The sequence below is a fragment of the Mastigoproctus giganteus genome, chromosome 5 (genome assembly GCF_048544385.1).
Source record: "Mastigoproctus giganteus isolate SK-2022 chromosome 5, ASM4854438v1, whole genome shotgun sequence".
NCBI lineage: Eukaryota > Metazoa > Arthropoda > Arachnida > Uropygi > Thelyphonidae > Mastigoproctus > Mastigoproctus giganteus.
Window position 1 is genome coordinate 183,825,435 of NC_143579.1, and position 20,623 is coordinate 183,846,057.

Sequence of the window (20,623 nt, forward strand, 5' to 3'; positions counted from 1 at the left end):
ATATAAATGATCCAAAGAATGATAGTCTGTACTTTCTTTGAATCTCTTTCTTTTTTGTATCTACACTGAGTTGATGAAAACGTTCAACTTTTTTGAACCAAAACACCATAAGCATTGTCCATTCATTTCTTTTCCCTTCTGGTTTGAGCATGTATCATTATATGTTGAGAAGCTTTAATAAATATTTATTTGTCTTTACCATCAATGTTATACTTTTGTAGAGAACATTTGTCTTCTATCTCTTGGCTACAGAGGCATTCAAAGGCAAGCCCAATTAAAAGCAGATGCTCTGATTTGAAATGATATTGATCCTAGCCATGTTCTGTAGGCCGGCTGTTCCCAAGAAAAAATAGCAGGGTGAGATTGGGCTGGATCATGTTCAAGGGCTGAAGCCATACCTAGGAGGACAGAATTTAATAAGGCAGCTGAATGGGCAAAAACTGATAGTGATGTTGTCTTGTTTCTGATGGTGACAATTTCTGCCACTATCCTTAATCATTTCGAGACTGACCAAGCTCATTTGAAATGAAACATGCCTGGTCTGTAAGCACTTTTAAGTTCTGATTCCATTTGAGGACTGATGGTAGAAAAAGAAAAGCAAAGCTATTTTGATCCAATGGCCACTTATATTCAATACAAGTTAATCCATGTTATCTGTAAGTCATTGTGTTAGACAATAACTTATTTTTTTAAGTAAAGGAACTTTTATTTTGACAGAATCGACTTTAGATAGGGCATTTTGGGAAGAAGAATTAAAGTTTCAAATTAATATATCTGTTCACTGTACGTGAAACATGAATGTTTTGATCAACTGCAGTATATTCTTAATATCAAACAGTAATTTCACTTGTAAAAATTCAGATTCATTTCATGCAAACTCTTTATAGAAATAATATTAATTGCATCAATTGTATTGGTTCTGTACAAGCCCTGAGAGAGAAAGAAATAAAGATCCTTTGGTGTCACTGAAACGGTGATCTAACAGGCAGTATTTACAACTGCGATTCTTGGATTTTTCGAACGTCATTTTTAATCTTCACCATTAAATGCACTGCTTTCGATTGTAGAAGATTCTGACCGGCGTGGAACTCCAAAGGAATCTGGCGAGAAACAGAATGACTTGATGAGAATTTGCATTTTTGAGAATTGTTTCAAAGTTCATATGATCAGTCCGGCATCAGATACAGGGTGGTCATAATCAGCAGTAGTAGGGAAAATGCAACCCCAGCTACTGGGCCAATTTACTGTAGATACCTAATTTCATTTATAGGAAATACTATAAAATATTAAATAAATAAATAAATAAATAAATCTTTATTGTGAAGTAGAATTACAGCACAATATCCCATCATGGCGACGAGCACCAGGGGTTCACATATAGATAACATAAGTACAAATTCAAATGGCTACAAAATATAGCGAACACATACAAAAGGCTACAAAATACAGATTACAAATGCAAAAAGAAATACAAATACATCATAAAAACAAGGAGCTGAACACAAATAAAGAAAAACAAGGAGCTGAACACAAATAAAGAAAAACAAATACAACTTGGCAGTGATTCAGGTTTCTAGAGCTTTGATAAAGTTGTGTCTGTCCTTCTTTTTACTTATTATGGTGTCGATGTCGGCGTCCACACGGTTGAGGGCAGCGAGCATCTGCTTGGGCAGAAATCTTTCGGTGAGTACAAGCCTGTTGTGGTGAGCCACAAGTGCTGGTACCGACCTTAGGCTTGGCTGTGGAATCCTCCAAGAGCAAGCATTCCAAATATTTGGAGATGATATTTGGCCTGAGATGAGTTTGGCTGTGAAGACCAGCCTCTTTTCAACGATCAGGAACTTCAACCTCGGGATGTCGAGTGCTTGTGCCATCATGGTAGTTGTGGTAGCGGGAGGTAGCCAAAGCTTGTTATTCGCCCATTTCAGTAACCAGTATTCAGCAGTGTACACCCGCTTAAGGTTTGTATGTGCAGCAGAGGCCCATATTTCTGCACCATAGAGAATGGCAGGGTAGACGGTGGAGGTGATGAACCTTTTAACAGTGGCAGGATGTCGGACGTGTAGCAGCTGCTGCTTTGAGATCCACCGTAGATGAGAAAATCTGGTACTGAGTTTGTCGATCTGGTTGACAAAGGACATCTTTTGGTCGAACAGAACGCCAAGGTCTGTGTGCGAGGGTACGTTTGGTATTCGTACCCCTGCGAGTGAAACGTTGAGTACTGTCGGCATGGATTTAAGGGAGAATATAACCTGAGCAGACTTCAGAGGGTTGATTTTTAGATTGAAGTTTGCCAGGTACAATTCTAGATCCTTAAGTTGGGAATTGATCCTGTTGCTGAGCTGGGCGGGGTTGTCGCCAGGGTTAATTGGAGTCAGCAGTTTGAAGTCATCGGCATAGCATAGGAGACCATTCGTTGAGGCAATAATGTGCATGATGATGGCTGTGAACAGGACACCAGACAGAACACCCCCTGCGGTACTCCAGCAGTAATGTCGCAGGATAGGGTATGTTGCTGCCGATGGAGAATAAGTATTCTGTGACTGAGAAGTGATTCCAAAAAGCACAGCATATCACCTCGAATGTGAAAATTCTCCTTAAGTAGGAGGAGCAAGGCCGGAATCGACACGGCATCAAAGGCTGCACTTATGTCGAGGTATGTGGACAATTACTACAATTGTTAATATTATTATTATTTTTTGTAATAATATTAATATTATAATTAAATCATATAATAATGAAATTTAAATTCATTCATTTAATTATTAATTAATAATTTAATAACAAAAAAATGAAAAGCAAAGTCACTGATTATTAGTTCAGCTGCTGATCATCAGCTGTAACCAGAAGCGGATTAAGGTCGGCTGAGGCCCCTGGCGCAGAAGAAAATATTGGGCCCCTTAAAAAAAAGAGAGACAGGGAAAATAAAAATACATGTTAACCATTTTTTTAAATAAATATTATGTACTATTAATGTTTTATTTCCAATAAAAATTGAATATACTATGTATTATATTATATTCGCGTCTTTTTTCAGCCCCTGATAGATGTCGTTTCATTTTTCTAGCTACCATTGGTAGCCTATCAATGAAAAGAAAAATATAAAATTTAATAGTCTGATGATTAGAATACTAGAGAAGAGATTTTTCGTTATAGTGCAATAAATTAATGATTAATTAAAATTCAAAAATTATTCATAAACTGCGAAAATCCAGGCGCTGATGTAACAACAGGAATTAATTTTATCTTAATATAATTTCAACAATATACGCGTATTTGCGTATATCGTAAGTCTGCACTGCAGGAGAACCTTTGTAAGTACAAAGGAGCAAATACAATTCTATTCCTCCGATGAGCGATAGCGCAGCCGCGCGGGGCCTATGCAGCGTAGTATGTGTATAGTATGCAGCGTAGTAATGAAATAACTACGCTGCATACTATACACATACTATGCAGCGTAGTAATGAAATAATGAAAATAAGCGAATATAAACTATCAGGTTTTAACGCCGATTGTAAACTTGTACGTAATTAAAATTGCACATATGAAACCAAACTTGGTGTCATTAGAAAAAAGTGTAAAGTTTGGGTTTTGAGGGGCCCTTCAGAAGTCTGGGCCCAGGGCGCGCGCCCGGTGCGCCCGCCGTTAAATCCGCCTCTGGCTGTAACTCTCTTCATATTTTTGATAGGGGTACCGTAACTGCTGAGAGATACCGAGAACAGATCCTTGAACTCTATCGGCAAATTTTTAAGGGTGTGGTAGGCCCAGATTTTATTTTCATGCTCAAAAACGGCATTGCACATAGAGCTTTAGTGGTGGAGGATTATCTTGGAACTGAAGATATCCAACAATAGCCATGGCCAGCATGATCTGCTGGCCATGGCTATTGTTGGTCCTCACTTAAATCTGCTGAAACGTGTAGTATGCCCTTGGGCATCGCATTGCATTCTGACGGTCAACTCCTCAGTCATCTTGATGAGCTAAAGTCTGATATGGTGGAAGAATGGGATTTGTCGCCAGAGAATCTTATTGACATCCTAATATTGAGCGTGGATCACAGCTATCAGGGCTATTTAGCAGTTTGCGGGGAATCAAAAAACTGTACTGATGTCATGTGACTGTATTTTCGGGCATATTGTATCAACTTTGGTAATGTGACCTTTTCGGTAATTCTTATACAACCTCTATAAATGTCCCTTATACTTTTGCGAAGTGTCTTGCTGTTTCCTCATTTCATCAATATTGTATGGTACACCACCTTACCAAATTTTGTCCTGCTTACGAGTTACACCAAATTTTTTTTGTGTTCCATGAATTTTGTCAAGTGGTGTAGCAAGTGTTCATCGTGGATCTTCCACTCCCAAATTCGTTCATCAGATTGGAACAAAAACTGTCATATTAGATTCATCCCAGAACTAAATTATATGCCAATGTATATTATGTCTATAAATTGCATGTATTTTCTTGTTGATTTGCCTTTGCTAGAAAAAATCCCAAGTTTTCAGGGGAAATTTTCCTATCTCTGCCTAACACTGATTAACTCGGTCACAGTGAAAACGCCCATATAAGTTCCTTGCTGAGGTCTGCACTGGTATATATCTTGGCGGAACTTGAACCCTGGCCTTTTCCACCCTTTGTAGATAGGATGATAATAATAACCACTGCTACCCGTGCAGACATTACAATGGAACAGCATGTAGTGGGATTACATGCGCCACAGGACCATTCATTGATCTCCACTGATTTGCAGTCCAGGTGTGTCTTGCACCATGTCAGTCACTAGAGTACATTTGTTTTTGTTATGAAAGGGTTACAGTTTGCAGAAGCTGTTGCATAAAAATTCATAACATGTAGCTCTCTATCTGTCATGGAAACATTAACAGTTTTGTCTTTTGCTACTTGCAGCTCCAACTCAGATTCTGAAGGAGTCTCATGGCCTGATGATGCAAGCAGCTGTCCGATGGCCTGTTGACTCCTGTCAGTCGGTATTTAATGCATACTTCATCGTTTCATGGGTACTGGACATCCATTTCTTTAAGCAGGTTGCCAATTCCTGCTGCCCATGGTTAGCCCTAGCCGGTAGCGAGTACTTATATTCACCATCCTGCACACTTGAGTGAAAAGTTCCCAGAAATGATGACAATAATGTTTAGTGGCGTTTTTTCACAATGTGGCTGAGTTAGGAGGCCTGGACCACAGAATACCAGTAATTTTAGGATACTATATACTGTCGTCCGCGCGCATATGTGCGTTAAGCAACAAACCAACTAACGCTATACGGTATCATGATGAAGCGATGCAATCCTTGTCTGAAACCGATTGACTCATCCCCTTTGTGAAAAAAGCTCTCCCAATAAAGCTCTCCACCTCATCAACAGACTATTCGAATTCCGGCCTTTCCCACCCTACGTGGGCAATGAAGGTTGAATGTATTTACTATGCTATTCGTGAGGTTCATATACTCCAGCTTGACAGCCTTAGTTGCTTTGCAGCTTAATACACACGCACTTTTGAAAAGAATCCAGACTAGCCCTGATCCATTTTATAAGGCAAGTAGCACTGTGATTATAATCGTCACCCCTACCCCGAAAATCGCGTTGAAAAGTCTTCCATTTGATGATTCGAGAGACTTATGAGCTTTATAATTACTGTGGGTCTACGAGCTACTTATTCGGTAACCCGAAACTTTTTTTTTTTTGCAATAAGAGGGGATATACGCTATCCAACCAAACGTCTCATGGCATTTGGTGGAATAGCGTATATCAAATTCTCAAATTACTTCGTATGATTTCATATTCACAGATGGTGTATATCTATGCAGATGTGACCACAGCACAATAGTCCGTGAATTTAGCTTGGGACAAGTCTAAATTAAATAATCAGCAGAAAAGTTCGTATGTGAAACGCAGGACCGTACTTACACTTCTCGGTGCCCGAGGCGCTTACGAGGGTCCCCTTTAAAGATACCAGAGGTCCAGAGTCCAAAAAGAAAAATCTTGCATATATAAATGCAATCAGAAAAAAAAAACAATTATTTTTACCAATCTGTTTAAACACCAATGTTGCAATACAAAGATTGCTTTAAAAATTAGAGATTACAGAAACCATGTGAGCCCCCCCCCCTCTATGATGAGGCACGAGGCTAGACTCTCATGCGCCTGTTTATAAGGACGGCTCTGGTGAAATGTGCGCGGAACATAATATTGAAAGACTCACTCGTGTCACATGGTTACCAGTTACTCCTTTATAGACTCAACAGCTGACAGGCTCTCAGTTTGCTGTCAGGTAAATCTTAGTGAGGAACACTTTATTGGTGGCATATGCGAATAAAATGTAGTAAGCAAATAGCAACCCCAGCTTTATGTCTTTCTTTAACAAATTTACGTAATCATCAGGGAAAAAGCTAGAGACTTCCTTCTATTCTGAATATGTCAAGTTTGATCATGTGCGACTTTGCAGAACATAAGATCCGGAGTGACTGTGCCAATCTATCAGCGGGCTGTGCTTTAAATTTATGTTATGTGTCACGCGTATTTCATTTTTCACCACATGAATTGTAAAGAATTTTCTTACTGGATTTCTGTATGCACTTTAACTGCTACTTAAGAAGAATAAATAAAGTTAAAGAACCAACCTACCTTGGTATCAGAGCAAACTTCGAATCGGACATGTCGTAACAGTCTAGCCAGACATAACTTTGCTTCCATCAGTGCAAATCTCATCGCGATGCAGTTCCGGGGACCCGCTCCAAATGGCAAATAGGTAAACGGATGGCGCTCGGATTTATTCTCTGGTAAAAATCTTAAAAGAAAATGGCAGTGTATTAAATATATCGTTGCTCTAATCAGTATTGGAATAGGTAAGAAAGAGCAGTATATACTAATGATAAAAAAGGAATTGTACAACTACACCAAAGCAATATGGACTAAGATGCGCTGCAAAACCAATAGCAGTAACACGCTATAATCCAATCCTACCCCGTAAGTTACTATTCCAATAGTTACAACAGAGAATAAATGCCACGATTACAGCCATTATAATGGTGTCAACATTTGAGACAATCAAAGCAGTGTAACGGAATGTCTGTTCAACCCCATCGTAGTCGCCAGGTTGTTCGAATAAACGCAGATCTATGCTCCCAATTCCGCTGCAAGATTGCCATGATAACTAAGGAAGAATTAAAATTATTGTGAATAAATAAATAAGAACTGTGTTAAAATAGACAGATGCTTTCCACATTTCACTCTTCCTACCCAGATGATTTGTTTCGACTTTATTCGCATTCTCGACATGCCTTTCTGTCACTGTCCAGAAGACAGATTAAGTATATCTTGCTTTAGGAACCTAAATATCGAAATGTTTGTTTATTTTAACTCAGTGTTGGATATTTCTGTTGGGATTGAATTTCCGAGACCGCCTCATTTCCCTTTTCATTTTAAATATTTGTGGTTTTGAGCTTGAATATTCTGAATTTGGATTCTGACAGTTACGTGCTGAGCTTCGTCCTCGTATTCAGGTAAGTGTGGCCTTTAATATATACAGTATATGGTTACCAAACGTATTCATTAAATAGTACGTGTGCTATTTTTCATGGTTCCTACTTTTGTGTTTTACATTTATTTTTAGCAGCGTCACTCTTTTTAATTAAAATGAGACCTTTTTTTTTTTTCAACCGTAAAAATAAAGCTTTTCTATTCAGTGGCGAGTCTTGTGCCACTTAGATGTGGCGAAATAATTCAAGCTGATTATAATATGAAACTGCCTATATTCTATATTTACATTTATGTAAATACAAACATTCCTAAGTTTTCTCAAACATAATGCAAAGCAGGATTCCATAAAACCTGTTAAAAACGTTTTGATTATACAAGGAGAGAAAGACGAAAATAAAATGGGTCCAGCTGTTGTTAAATAAGACGAGCCGTTTGAACAGCACATTTCTTTATTAAAAATTAATGAATAATTCCTTACGATTGTTACATCGTTAGTAACAAAATGTGCTCGGTTAAGATATTTGGCAGCTTCACGGTAAACTTTTCCTAACTTTCATATGATTTACTGATGACTTGACAATAAGATGTTGTTTCTTATTGGTTTAATCGTAACTCAGTTGTTGTCGGTCAACTTAAATATTAGATCAACGACAAGTGCAGTGTTCTTTCATCGGAAAAATAAAGGTTAGGCTGCAGAACAAGGATCTTACTCATGGATCTTTGCGACAACAAGTGTTGGGAAGTTCTATCTCTGCTTACTTTCTCAGAGAAATAGCCAATCACTAAGCTAGTTGAAGCTCTGTACGCCATCACTGCATCCGTACTACCTAACATAACGTTTCATCCTCCTCGACCACCAGCACTATATTGTCAAATGTAACTAACCTACTCGGAATACAAACCTCGATACCAAATGCACTTTCAGTCCAGAGAAGTCTGTGCTGACATTGAGACAGAAATGGATAGCGTAAATATTAGTTCTGAGTCTAATGACGAATTTCTTTCGACCCAAAGTGATGTCGCTTTCCTTGCTTCAATATTTCTACGGAACACAACATATCTTAATCATCAGAACACTTCTACCCGACCTATCGACATAAGCAGCTTTTCATCAGGTCTGCCGAGTGTTAGTTGCATGTCACCAAAGACCAGAAGAGTTTCTGGAACATGCTGATACCATAATTATTAAGTGTAATGTCAGTAGTTAACTCTTAATAGACATAACGTGAAGTAAACTGCATACTTAAAATCTTGATTAGAGAAAATAAAATGAATTAGCAAAATATTTCAGAGTTACTCATTTTAAAACCCTTTTAGTTTGATCATGAGTTAGTCTAATTTTTTAAACTTTGTTCCTAAGATGGACCAACTCCTGTAAATAATGGACTGAACTAAACCTGGTAATTACTATAAGCTTGAAATTGTTTTAAAGAGCGTTGTGATGTTTTCAAGAATGTAGGTTCAAATATTTCAGGTGTTCTCAATTTTATATTAATATTCAATGCTTGATGTTTTTTTCTCCTCAATAGCATTTTCTGTTTATGTAAGAGTATTTGATGCTCCCAAATCTATCTGGCATGACCGACAACGAGGACCTGAACCACATGAATGCAATTTTTTACTCTAAAACACTTTTAGAAAGCTTAGCTGTTTTTAGGTATTTAGGGTTGCTACTTTAATTTAAAGCTAACTAAATTAGAAAATTATTGAATTTTGAAAGGTTTTATTAACTGCAGATATGTATAAATTATGCATGCAACCTCGAGGAAAATAATACATGAAATCTAATTCTAATATTTTTCTGACGTACAAAACTGAAGTCACAATATTAAAATCGTTAATGCCAGGCCCAGATATTGGATCTTTGGTTGTCCTTGAAAAGTTAGTAATTTTCATAGGACGAAAATGTCTTGTGATGAAAATTTAACAATTTTCGTAACAGTAAATTTTGGTTCAAAAAATTGTTTTCCCTTGCACAATCCCTTTAAGATTGCGGGGATGAAGAGTATTTTAGAGTAATATTATTCCAGTTCACAAGATAAAATCGCATTTCTTCAAGAAATGGCAGTAGACACGTGCTCGGTGTCAAAACTTAATGGTAGTTGAATATTAATATCGTATTTATATTGTATGTATTCATTTTGGCCTCAGCTGCCCTTGTGTCTTTAAATACCCATACCAATATTGTATGTATTAATATTGCAATAATGATATACGTGTTCAAATATAATTAAGTATTATAATACAAAAATATATTCCTGCAATTTGTAAATTCATTAATTGAACCGAAAAATGTTAAAATTAATAATACTCCATATTATACAAATAGTTTGTTTATTACAATGCTGGAAATCTTCAAATATGTAAAGCCTCCTAAATATGTGCAAAACTGAACTGGAGATTTTTTGTTACAAATCGAACAAAAAAAAAAAAAAAAAATCGTAGTATCCGCTGTTACTTAGTTTTAATTCCATCCCCCCTCCCCCGCTTTTAATCAAAATCTCTAGTTTGGACGTTTATTTTGGTTATAATTATTAATTTGTCTTTTAAAAGCAATGAAACAAGTTACTCCAAAGAATAAAAAAAAAAAATCAGTTCTATAAATTAAAATTTGAACAGACTTTCCATACGTACCTTTCAGGAATAAACTTTTCTGGATCAGGATAGTATTCAGGATCATGGTGAATAGCGTACACTGGTACATTGACAATCATGCCTTCCGGCAGAGTTACTCCAGTATCCTCTAATTTGTATTCTTCCATAACCCTTCGCTCCAGACTGCAAGTAAAAATATGGATATGAATCTTATGTTCCCAACAGTTCCGGTCATCTCTTTAACACAATGGCATAATTTGAATAATTAGTTTTGTGCAACTAGCTCTTGGATATATCGAGCTTTCCAATAAATTTTTATTTTATTATTTTTATTTTTAAGAGATATGGCAAATAAGACGAATATTTTTTGTAGTGTAGATGATTTCGTAATGGCTTAGATCTATTTTTAAGCCCGGGCCTCTTGGACTTTGCTGTGCGTTGAGATGGACTTGTGAAATAAATACAATCCACATTACCATCTCTCAAAAAACTAACCTCGAAAATATGCATGCTGCTGTTGTATATTTGCATTCTACACAGCCGACCGGATTAGCCGGGTGGGTAAAATGACTGCCTGGCAACCCAAAGGTCGCAGGTTCGAATCCCGCCTCGGGCTTCGATATTATATGGAGCCGCACTCCCTGTTGGACCTCACGGCTACGATACACGAAGATAGCAGGAAAAAAACAGGTTCCTCCGTGTATAGCTCACATCATACGATAAAAAGAAAAAAAATTCTACGCAGATTATTTCCGTTCCTTTTTAATATTCGCTGTCATGTTGATTCCACTTTCTTGAAAGCGAGTGACTACAGGGGTTAAATTTTTTGAATTAAAATTGTGGTGTTTACTTGCAGATTATTACGATAGTTGTTATAGTGTAAGACTTCTAGTTACGTAGTAATCATCAGCATAAAAAAAAAAGTGGAAGACTCCTTTTCAAAATAAAACACGCGGTAATCAGTACAAACGAGACTCGGACAATGTCGATCACAATCATGAATAAATTTTGTAAGATCTTCAAATAAACATATGTTAAGAAATCGAGTCAAGTGTAATAAAAACAAAGAATTAAATTAAACAGCAAGTTGTGTAGCAATGGAATATAATTACCCTATGCCAGGAGGATATATTCGGAGGGTTTCCGAGATCACGCAATCCAAATACCGCATTTTCTGAATGATGTCATAATTAAATTCTCCCTGGGGATCATCAGGATGAAATTCAGACCAAGAGACGGGGAGAAGACAGAAAATATACATGAAAGAAAAGTAATATTATTCAGTGTTCAATAATATCGATACTACTACTGAGAAAGCAGTTTTGAAGCTAAGTTAGATACCTAATACGAGGGTCGTTTGAAGAGTTAGTGGATTGAGCATGAAAGGTTTATTTGAAGGGTCTGGTAACATTACTTTTCAATAAAGGCCTCTGTGAGGTCGTTCAATTTTCCACCGATGATACAATGCGTTGATTCCGGTTGCGAACAAAGCTTTCTCTTGGACCGCGAGGAATATATCCGCTGCAGCAATGACCTCACTGTCAGTGAGGAAATGGATACCAGCCAGGTATTTTTTTAAATTAGGAGATAGGTGAAAGTCTGATGGTGCTAGACCCAAGATTTTAAAGCCGTACTGATGAAGTGCAGCCACTGCAAGGACAGACTTTTGAGCGGGCATGTGGTCATAATGGAATGACACTCCTTTACTGAGATATTCTGGGCGTTTGTCTTTGTTTTCACGCAAATGCCTCACCAGGTCTGCGCAATATGCCCCTGTGACTGTTTGGCCTTTCTAAAGGGTAATCCCTTAGCAACATTTCATCAGCATCCCGAAAAGCCGATGCCATCATCTTGCCAGCAGAAGGAAACGACTTGGCTTTCTTTGGAGAGGGGGGGGGAGAGCTGTGTTTCCACTGTTTGGACTGCCCCTTTGTCTCTGGCTGGAAGTGATGCTAACACGTCTCATTTATGGTCACAAACCTTGAAAGGAATTGCTGCATCTGCTTGTAAACGATGCAAAATGTTCAGTTGACGACTCTTGTTTTGATCTGCTGTCAACAACTTTGGAACCTAACGAACTGATACCTTTTTCATGGTGAGAATCTCTGTTATTATGTTGTGTACACATCCAGATGAGATTCCGAAGACGCTGGCAGTGTACCAAACTGTCACTCGTCGATCACTCATTACCAGATAATGCACACTGTCAACATTTTCTGCAGTGATGGACATTGCTGGTCCCCTACAGCGTTCAAGGCGCCAAAATTTCAATTCGGAATCGGGCGCCACATTCTCTAGGAATGTGGCGCCCGAGTGCAAATCGAAATTTGGCGCTATTTTAAAATTTTCTTTACGTGTATGTAAGTTTCAGGTTTTAAGGCGCCCGTTTAACGGTGGCACCCGGGTGGAGTTCCCCTTCGGGAAGGTACACCCCTGACAGCATGGATCATCTTTCAGGCTCACTCATTTCAATTCTGCTGGTGACTTCACTTTCCTCAATGTTATGCTGCACCAGCCAAAAAATTTTCCTGAGTTACCCTGAGAGAGAGAGAGAGAGAGAGAGAGAGAGAGAGAGAGAGAGAGAGAGAGAGAGAGAGAGAGAGAGAGAGAGAGAGAGAGAGAGATGGTATCCAGTTCAGAACCCAGGGTTTGCCAAGCCCATTCTCTTATAACCATATCTTTATGAATTGCCTTCGGCGTTAGTCCCTTTTTTCCCAAATATTTGATGACTACACGGTGACTGACTCATTTACAAAATTGTTCTTTTCAGGATCCGTAATTAAAAAATTCGTTGTTGAAACTGCGTCGAACTTAGTGGATTACTGTTTGAAGTGTTATACCTTAAGTACAGAAATTAACACTACCCTTTCATACTCAGGCCACGAACTTTGCGAACCCCCGTGTATAATAAATTACAAAAACACTTCTCCGTAACTATTAATAATCCATTACTTTGCAAATTGCGTTGCACAAAACTGAGTGTACTTACCTGTTCTTCAATAGTCCTGTCCACTTCCTTTATGAGTTTTTCCTGACATTCAGGGTTTAATGCCAAGTTATAAGCAGAAAACGATAAGGTGGATGCTGTGGTGTCATATCCCACGATAAAGAAAAGGAAAGCCTGCGATATCATCTCGTCTGGAGTAAGATCTGAAATATAAACATAAATCAGTATCAGAATACGAACTCAAACAGCATACGAATAACTCAACTACGCAGATGGTTGTGAACTAAATTTCCAATCAACTCCTTTATCGAACATCTTTTATCAGGAGAGCAGACAGAAATAGTCTGAATATTATATGTATTATAAGAAAAATATAATCTTTACGGTACATAAAAGGCTATCAAAATACCTTTTCGATGTACGCGAGGGAATCCCTGAGATCCCTTTGTGGGGGGTGGGGGGAAATATGAATGATTATTTTCTTAAAAATAACAAACTGGCTCGCCAATTGCTGAACGGGGTTTCCTTATCCCGGCTATGGCTCGACAATTGTGGGGGGGGGTAAATAAATGATGATTTAGTTCATTATTTATATATATATATATATATATATATATATATATATATATATATATATATACACACACACACAAATACATATCTATTTTTTCTATAATCGCTATTCTTATATCCATCACTGTCTTATTTCTCTCCCCCGTTACCTTGGAACCACAAAGGCTCTTATTTTTATTTCTTTATTACTTTAAACAGAGGGGTCCTCACTTCCCTTCCAAGGCCCACATGCTACCTGCTGCATAATATATTATTTCCATTAATTTTATCTTGTTTGTTAATCAGAAGATCCAAGTACTGAGGACTTTATTTTATTATTTTTTCTCTTTACTAGCTTCCCTTGTTCAGATAGTTCTCATTACTTACTATAGCTCTGAGGTGTCAGTCTATTAAAACGAAACAAGGGGTATTAACATAAGGATTTATTTACCATTTGTACAACAATTATTCTAAATTATTCATGATATCAAAATTTTACAACACAGTAATTATTATTATACATGCAATGGTGTCCTCCCTTAATCACTCTTTTTAAGCAATTCATAAACTTCCACCAGGTTTTCAATACAAAATCTTAAATATTCTATCCTATACACTTTTATATGGTCATATATATATATATATATATATATATATATATATATCCCTTCCAACATATACTGAATAACTCCAATTTTTCACTGTCTCTTACATACTCTAAGGAGGAAATTTCTACTGAATACAATTCTCTCTGTTAATAGCAATTAGACAATTCATGATCCCAACTCTTTTACTTTTAACACATTTCTTTAAGTTTCTTATCATTACCTCTAATCACAGATAAGTAACGTACTCACTCACTCTCTTTCTCTCTCTATATTTCTATTATATCGTATTCCTATCCTTACAATATAGTAGTCATCACGTTACAATACTTCTCAAACTGTCCTGTCCAATTTTCTCCCTTGGATTTCTTTATAACACAGTTCTCGTTATTTAACTGACTTACTTGATCTCTTCCCGCTCTACCTGGAAGAGTAGTTGATTTCCGGTCCTTCACAGGTGTTCCTCTCCGGCTTGGGCTTCAGCTGATCCGCTAGGCTTACGGTTCTTTTCTGCCTCCACGTTGATCTTTCCACACTCAGGACTTTCTCCAGGGCCACTGTCTCATTTTTACCTTCTTTATAAGCTCGAGCTGGCTTCCTTACGCTGATCATTCTGCCTTTCGCTATTACCTTTATCCACTAAACTATGATAGTCGACTTTCCGTACGCGTTTCCCGCACTTCCAAAATATCTTTCCGCCACTCTCTCGCGCCTGTCCCCGGGACACTCCTCCGGATCCTTTCCGGTTTCGGAACTCTGACTCTTGGGCTCCCGGCTTCTCCCTGCATCACCTTTTTGTTTCCTTCCGCTCCCTTATTTTTCGTCCAATCATTTGATAGTCCTCCATCACTCTTCTTTTTCCGCTCATTTCTTATTCCTTTGTTTTTAACCAGATTCTGGTAGGTCAAACTGCCTTCTTTGTGATGAGAGCATCTGGGTGCTACATCATCACTAGAATTTTATCTGGGTCTGCCCTCTACTACTTACCTTTTAGTCACGCTTCCTTTCGAGACACCGCCCCTGAAATTGTTGGAGTGCCTTCCGAGCCGGCCCGTTTGTACATTGTTTACCACTCGAACACGGTGTGCTCTCTGATCTTGGGTCTCCCCTTTGGATGGAGTCCGAAACCGTTCTAGGGTGTGGGCGTTCTTTTGTTTCCTGCTGCCGTAAGTTCGGTATAGCCCCCTACATTCTGTAAACAAGTACCACATCAAAACTGGCCTTCCCATTGTACTACCATTGGTCAGCCTCCCTCCTGCTGCTACGCTAATCCGGTCTCTGTTGAAAAGTACACAGTGCAAGCAAATTCTGCTGAGTGCTTGTCTGTTTTAAACATTTGATATTTTTCAATAAAAAATAGTAAATTTTAATATCCTAATATATGTAAGAATGGTTCTTACACCTTCATTTATACTTTGAATTTGATTTGGACTGTAACTACGTGTTCTGAACAACAGGTGGTGTTTATAATTTGAGTGGCGATCTTTGTTTCATGATTACAGATCGAAATAGAAACGTGTCATCTTTGTCGAAAATCGTAAGTTTATAATAAAGATAGTGAGGTTATTTACCAACTGTATCATAAACTTGATTTGGTTTCGATTGGAATAAACTGTTGTTAATGGTGAACAGACACATGCAAACATTACGATCTCCTAAGCCTGCTTTCCATTTTTGGGAAATAGGTCGCAAATCATATTAAACTTAAGAAGCGAAGTGAATGTTCGATTAGGCGTTGTAAAATTAACTTACTTTTATACTGAGGATTGTAACGGAACATCTGGCCGTCTTCCTCGTACTCTGTATTTACATCGTCTTCTTCTGGAATTTCTTTGGTTGCTGATATCATTAAGTCAAGCATGTCTTTCTTGGCCTGAGAATCGAGAAACAAATTTAACTTAAATACTGTTTTCATTCTGTGGACTCTGAATGAAGTTAAAAATGAAGTTCTTTAGAAAACAGCACATTTTCTGAAAATGTAACAAATTAATTGAAGACTTACCGGCTTTCCTTTTGTACGTTCTTCAATCACTTTTAGAACAACGTCGAGGAAAAACTGTCGTACACCTTTCTCAATAAATCTAATACCCAAAATCTTCGCCAGCCGCGGGAACACCACTGAAAGAAAGAAAGAAAAAACAAACGAATTTGATGATCGGTGATATTGAAAAGCTTCAGAAGAGCCCACTAAGAAAGAAGGCCGTTTTACAATGCTGAGGTCAAATTACTGTACATGCCAAGTTAATATACAGTGGAAAGAATACGAGTATATCAAGTTAAAGAAATTAATATACAGTATAATTTCATAAATTCGACATCCTAGGGACCAAAGCACTTTTTGGATTTTTGACAGTTCTTGTTTTTTGAAAGTTAGGAACAGTTTAAGTATTTAGGTGCAATTCGTATTATGCATGCATTCTGTATTAAATTATTCCGATAGAATAATTTAATGCCCTCAAAACAACTTTAATTTTATAGATGTGAATTCAAGCAGAACTTTTGACTGCATTTCTGCCAGCGCAACTTTCTGCTGGCAGAAAGTTCCGTTCCTTTAAGATAAGACGAGCAACCGATGATCCATTATATACAGATGATCCTTCTGTGGAACATAAAGTGGATAATATATGTAAACTCCGCAGATAAACGTCAACCTTTAGATTTTGGCATTATCTTAACTGAAAACACCGCTAAGATTCATGCGTAAGACTAGTAAGGACTCGAAGAAATAAATAAGTGCCGAATGCCTGACGCTACACTGCTTAACAATGCCTTAATCATGGAAGCTGGGTTCGTTGTTGAAGCAGCAGAAGCCAAAGAACAGGAGTTGCTGGCTGGGAATAATGCATATACATTTTAGTTGACCGATATTTAAGCCTGCATGACTGCTAAAAACGGTTTCTGATTGAATTCATTGTCAAAATAATTAATCGTAAATTCCCATGACCAAGAGATTGCGCCGGAGTATAAACAACTTTCAAAGAGAGAAAAGTTTCATTGAAATGAACCAGAAGATAATAACATCGAAAATACAGAACCGATGGAATTTCTGGATTATCTTCAGTGGGGAAATGGGAACTTTTGTGCCCATTTTCCCACTGAAGTAATAAGATGTCAATCGATACAGTTCTAATAATAAGATAAGGAATTTATGTTTATAATCCGCAACAACAACACAGGATTAGAGGAGGTTACTTGACTAAGTCATATCGGGTGTGTTTGTGGAAGCAAGTATATTTTCTACTTTACTTAGGTAAGGTAAAAGGTAAACTGCAACCATTATCAACCCACTGCACGATGGAAGCCTCCTCAACAATTCATGTTCAGGGAAAATAGACCATAATCTGCCACGTTGGTCCAGTGCGGGTTGGCAGATTGACCGTATTTAGCAGTCAAGGGCTTGAACCCCGGTCTACCCAAAGAGCGTGTGCTACTGCAGTCCCGCTCCTGACCTCTCGGCTGCGGAGGGCTACTTAGAGACCTACTTCACTTAGAGCGGTCTTCAAACTGTGGTTTGTGGTCAATTAGAAATGGTTAAGAATGTCCTGTGATATCACAAATTTGAAACAAACTAAAGTTTGTCATCACCAGCAAGGAGGTCGTGGTAAAGACGTCGATTCTGGTTTTGTTCAAAAAAGAGTCGGACGTAGAAAGCTGAAACACTGTCATGAACAATAGCAGTAGCAATACAGTGATTGTATCAGTCCGTTGATCGACTAAAAATATCGACTGAAATAGTATATTTGGCTGGAAGTAATGTTGGTGATAAAATGGTCATTCATTTAATTTTATAAGAAGTTTAGAGCAACAGAGGCAGTTGAATTAAGGTTTCTAATAAAAGAAGAGTACCTACCAGGAATGATGTTCTTCCAGGAATTGTCCCTCTTAACAATTTTCATGGCATTCCTTACCATGGGGTTGTTGGGATCGTTGTGGGAATCTACTTTCACGCCGAAAGCGCAGCTGCTTATCACATCCATCGTGTAAGCTCCAAATAACCTGCAAAATTTGTGTTTTCTTTTATTAGATATTTTGCAATTTGGATAAAAATACTATATGCTACTTATCAGTGCATATTTTTCCTAAACCAGTGAAACATTAAATGTTTACCCTCGGAATACCGCAACTAATTATAACTTGCACTGTCTTAAATCTCACCTGTTTTTAAAATCTGTTTTAAAAATTCATTTAAGACTGCCTCCTACGATCATTCGCATTCACAATGAAGATGCAGTACCTACACTCAGAGACCATAGTAATGAAAGAATGGCGGTTTTGACCCCAATTTTTCGGTCTTACCGTTCCATAGGATTTAGTGTTTAAGGTTAAAGATTTTAAAAGCTAAAAGTTCTTACTAAAGGACTTTAGCCTTTTAGTAAGAACCATTATGTTATGATGAAGGAACTGCTAGTTTCATCATATGACAATCACATGCGCTATTTGTACATAGTCATAGTACATTTCGTTCACGGTTATACCAATTCAAAGAAAGCCCAAGTTGAAATAAGAGAAGAGAATTGCATGTTTACCCTTTGCAATCCACTGGTGTTCCTTTCCGAGCGCCCTCCATGAAATTCTGTATGGCAGTCTCAGCACAATCATTAATGATTCTCGCCATCTGAAAATAACAAAATTCAATTTTATTATCTTCCACAGTCAAAGTGAATCCAAAGAGGGTGAACTGAAGGTCACCGTCATATTTAGTCTGTGAAGTAGAGGGATTACAGAAACAAAAAAATGGAGGAGAACACAGATATTTTATTTTTATTATGTCCCATGAGCGACATTGGATCGGATTCGCTCCTATACATTGAAGATAAATTTTAAACAAAAGTAACTTAAAAATCAAAGCAACCTAACCATCCTTCTACTCATAAAAATAGACTGCGTTTGAGAATTTGCGTTCATTCTCTTGACGGTAGTGACCACTTTTTAAACTCGCTCCAGTACGGCCATAATGGTTTGGAGGAGAGGGGGAAGATTCTGTATTATTATGAAAATGATAGAATCTGCTAATATTAGCGCACATTTTGAAGTAAGTACCAATTCATTGCCAGAGATGCATCACATAACAGCTTATGGCCACTTCTATCGAAGAAAACAAATAGATTAATTTTAATAATATTAACTACAAAAGGTTTAGTTCATAGTACATTTCGTCCACGGTTATACCAATTCAAAGAAGCCCAAGTCTGCAAAAGGACATCCTTAGATTGTATCTCATTGTCAATTACTGTGGAAATAACGGCACATTGGAATCGGATATTTACATGGAGCGCAGATGGCTTGCGTGGCGAAAAAAAGAAAACGGAAGTCACGTGATTACTGTATATGTTTACTTTCGCCATTTTGAAAGTGAATTCTATACTGATATCGCTGATCATACCTGACGTAGTCAGAGGCAGATTTAACGGCGGGCGCGCGCCTTGGGCCCCGACTTCTGAAGGGCCCACGCAAAAACACAACAAATTAGTTGAACATATTAGTTCAACTAATAGTTTAACTAATATGTTCAACTATTAGCTCAAAACTTTGTGATTATTATTATGCTATTATTAATTATATTATACATATATTATATTCAAATTTTATTGGAAATAAAACATTAATAGTTATAATATTTTTTATTTATTTAAGAAAATGGTTAACATGTATTTTTATTTTCCTTGTCTCTTTTTTTTTTTTTTAAGGGGCCCAATATTTTCTTCTGCGCCCGGGGCCTCAACCGACCTTAATCCGCTCCTGGACGTAGCCCAGTGGTCAGGAGCGAGAGTGCATTGTACGCGGACCGGGGTTCAAACCCGTGACTACTAAATACGATAAATATTTGTATTGACGATTTATTGTAAACTCAACTGACTTGGTTGTCGTGCTGGAGTATAAACAGAAATTTTTAAATTTTTTACCTCTGTTTTTCATTTATTTTAAATTAAAAACCCCTCACTATGGCTCCTAAAGTTAATAAATCTCATACAGAGAAGAAACGAAGAACAACATTAAAGCTTAGTGACAAACTTGATATAATCCAAACTATTACATTAAGGTTACCAGGAAAGTTAATTCATATACTGACGTGTATTGTGTCTAAATTACGTGTTCTCTGGTCGAATTACCTGTTTTCCTGGATGAAAAACTCCGGTTTCTGGGGTAAAAAATCCAGATAAAACATGTATCATTCAAAAAGTATCAACCAGGATTCAAGTTTCTGATATTAACCAGAACTAAACGAGTTAATTTTTAAATACGAAATTAACTAATTAATTCCTTTGCGCAAATGACTATCTGACGCTGAAAATCAGGATATTATAAGCGAAATGATGACAGATGAACCAGTAATATAATTGATAAGAGCATTTATTTCGAGTTTACGTAATCAAATTCAGATGTAGGCACTCCCTAACTATTTCTCCATTCTTTTGACACAAAAATGTAAT

The 20,623-nt window shown here is 37.4% G+C and overlaps 1 protein-coding gene across 1 annotated transcript in view; it reads right to left on the minus strand.

Annotated features, from left to right (window-relative positions):
* Positions 1 to 992: 992 nt before the first annotated feature.
* LOC150085908 (cytochrome P450 3A8-like) overlaps positions 993 to 20,623 on the minus strand; it is a 43,926-nt gene continuing 24,295 nt past the window's right edge. The window contains exons 6-14 of the mRNA XM_090374736.1: positions 18,719 to 18,807; positions 18,043 to 18,188; positions 16,195 to 16,310; positions 15,945 to 16,065; positions 13,078 to 13,238; positions 11,201 to 11,289; positions 10,128 to 10,271; positions 6,639 to 6,801; positions 993 to 1,100 (exon numbers count right to left, since the gene is read on the minus strand). Coding sequence (XP_090230862.1) covers positions 993 to 1,100; positions 6,639 to 6,801; positions 10,128 to 10,271; positions 11,201 to 11,289; positions 13,078 to 13,238; positions 15,945 to 16,065; positions 16,195 to 16,310; positions 18,043 to 18,188; positions 18,719 to 18,807 — 1,137 coding nt within the window. The remainder of the gene's footprint in view (positions 1,101 to 6,638; positions 6,802 to 10,127; positions 10,272 to 11,200; positions 11,290 to 13,077; positions 13,239 to 15,944; positions 16,066 to 16,194; positions 16,311 to 18,042; positions 18,189 to 18,718; positions 18,808 to 20,623) is intronic.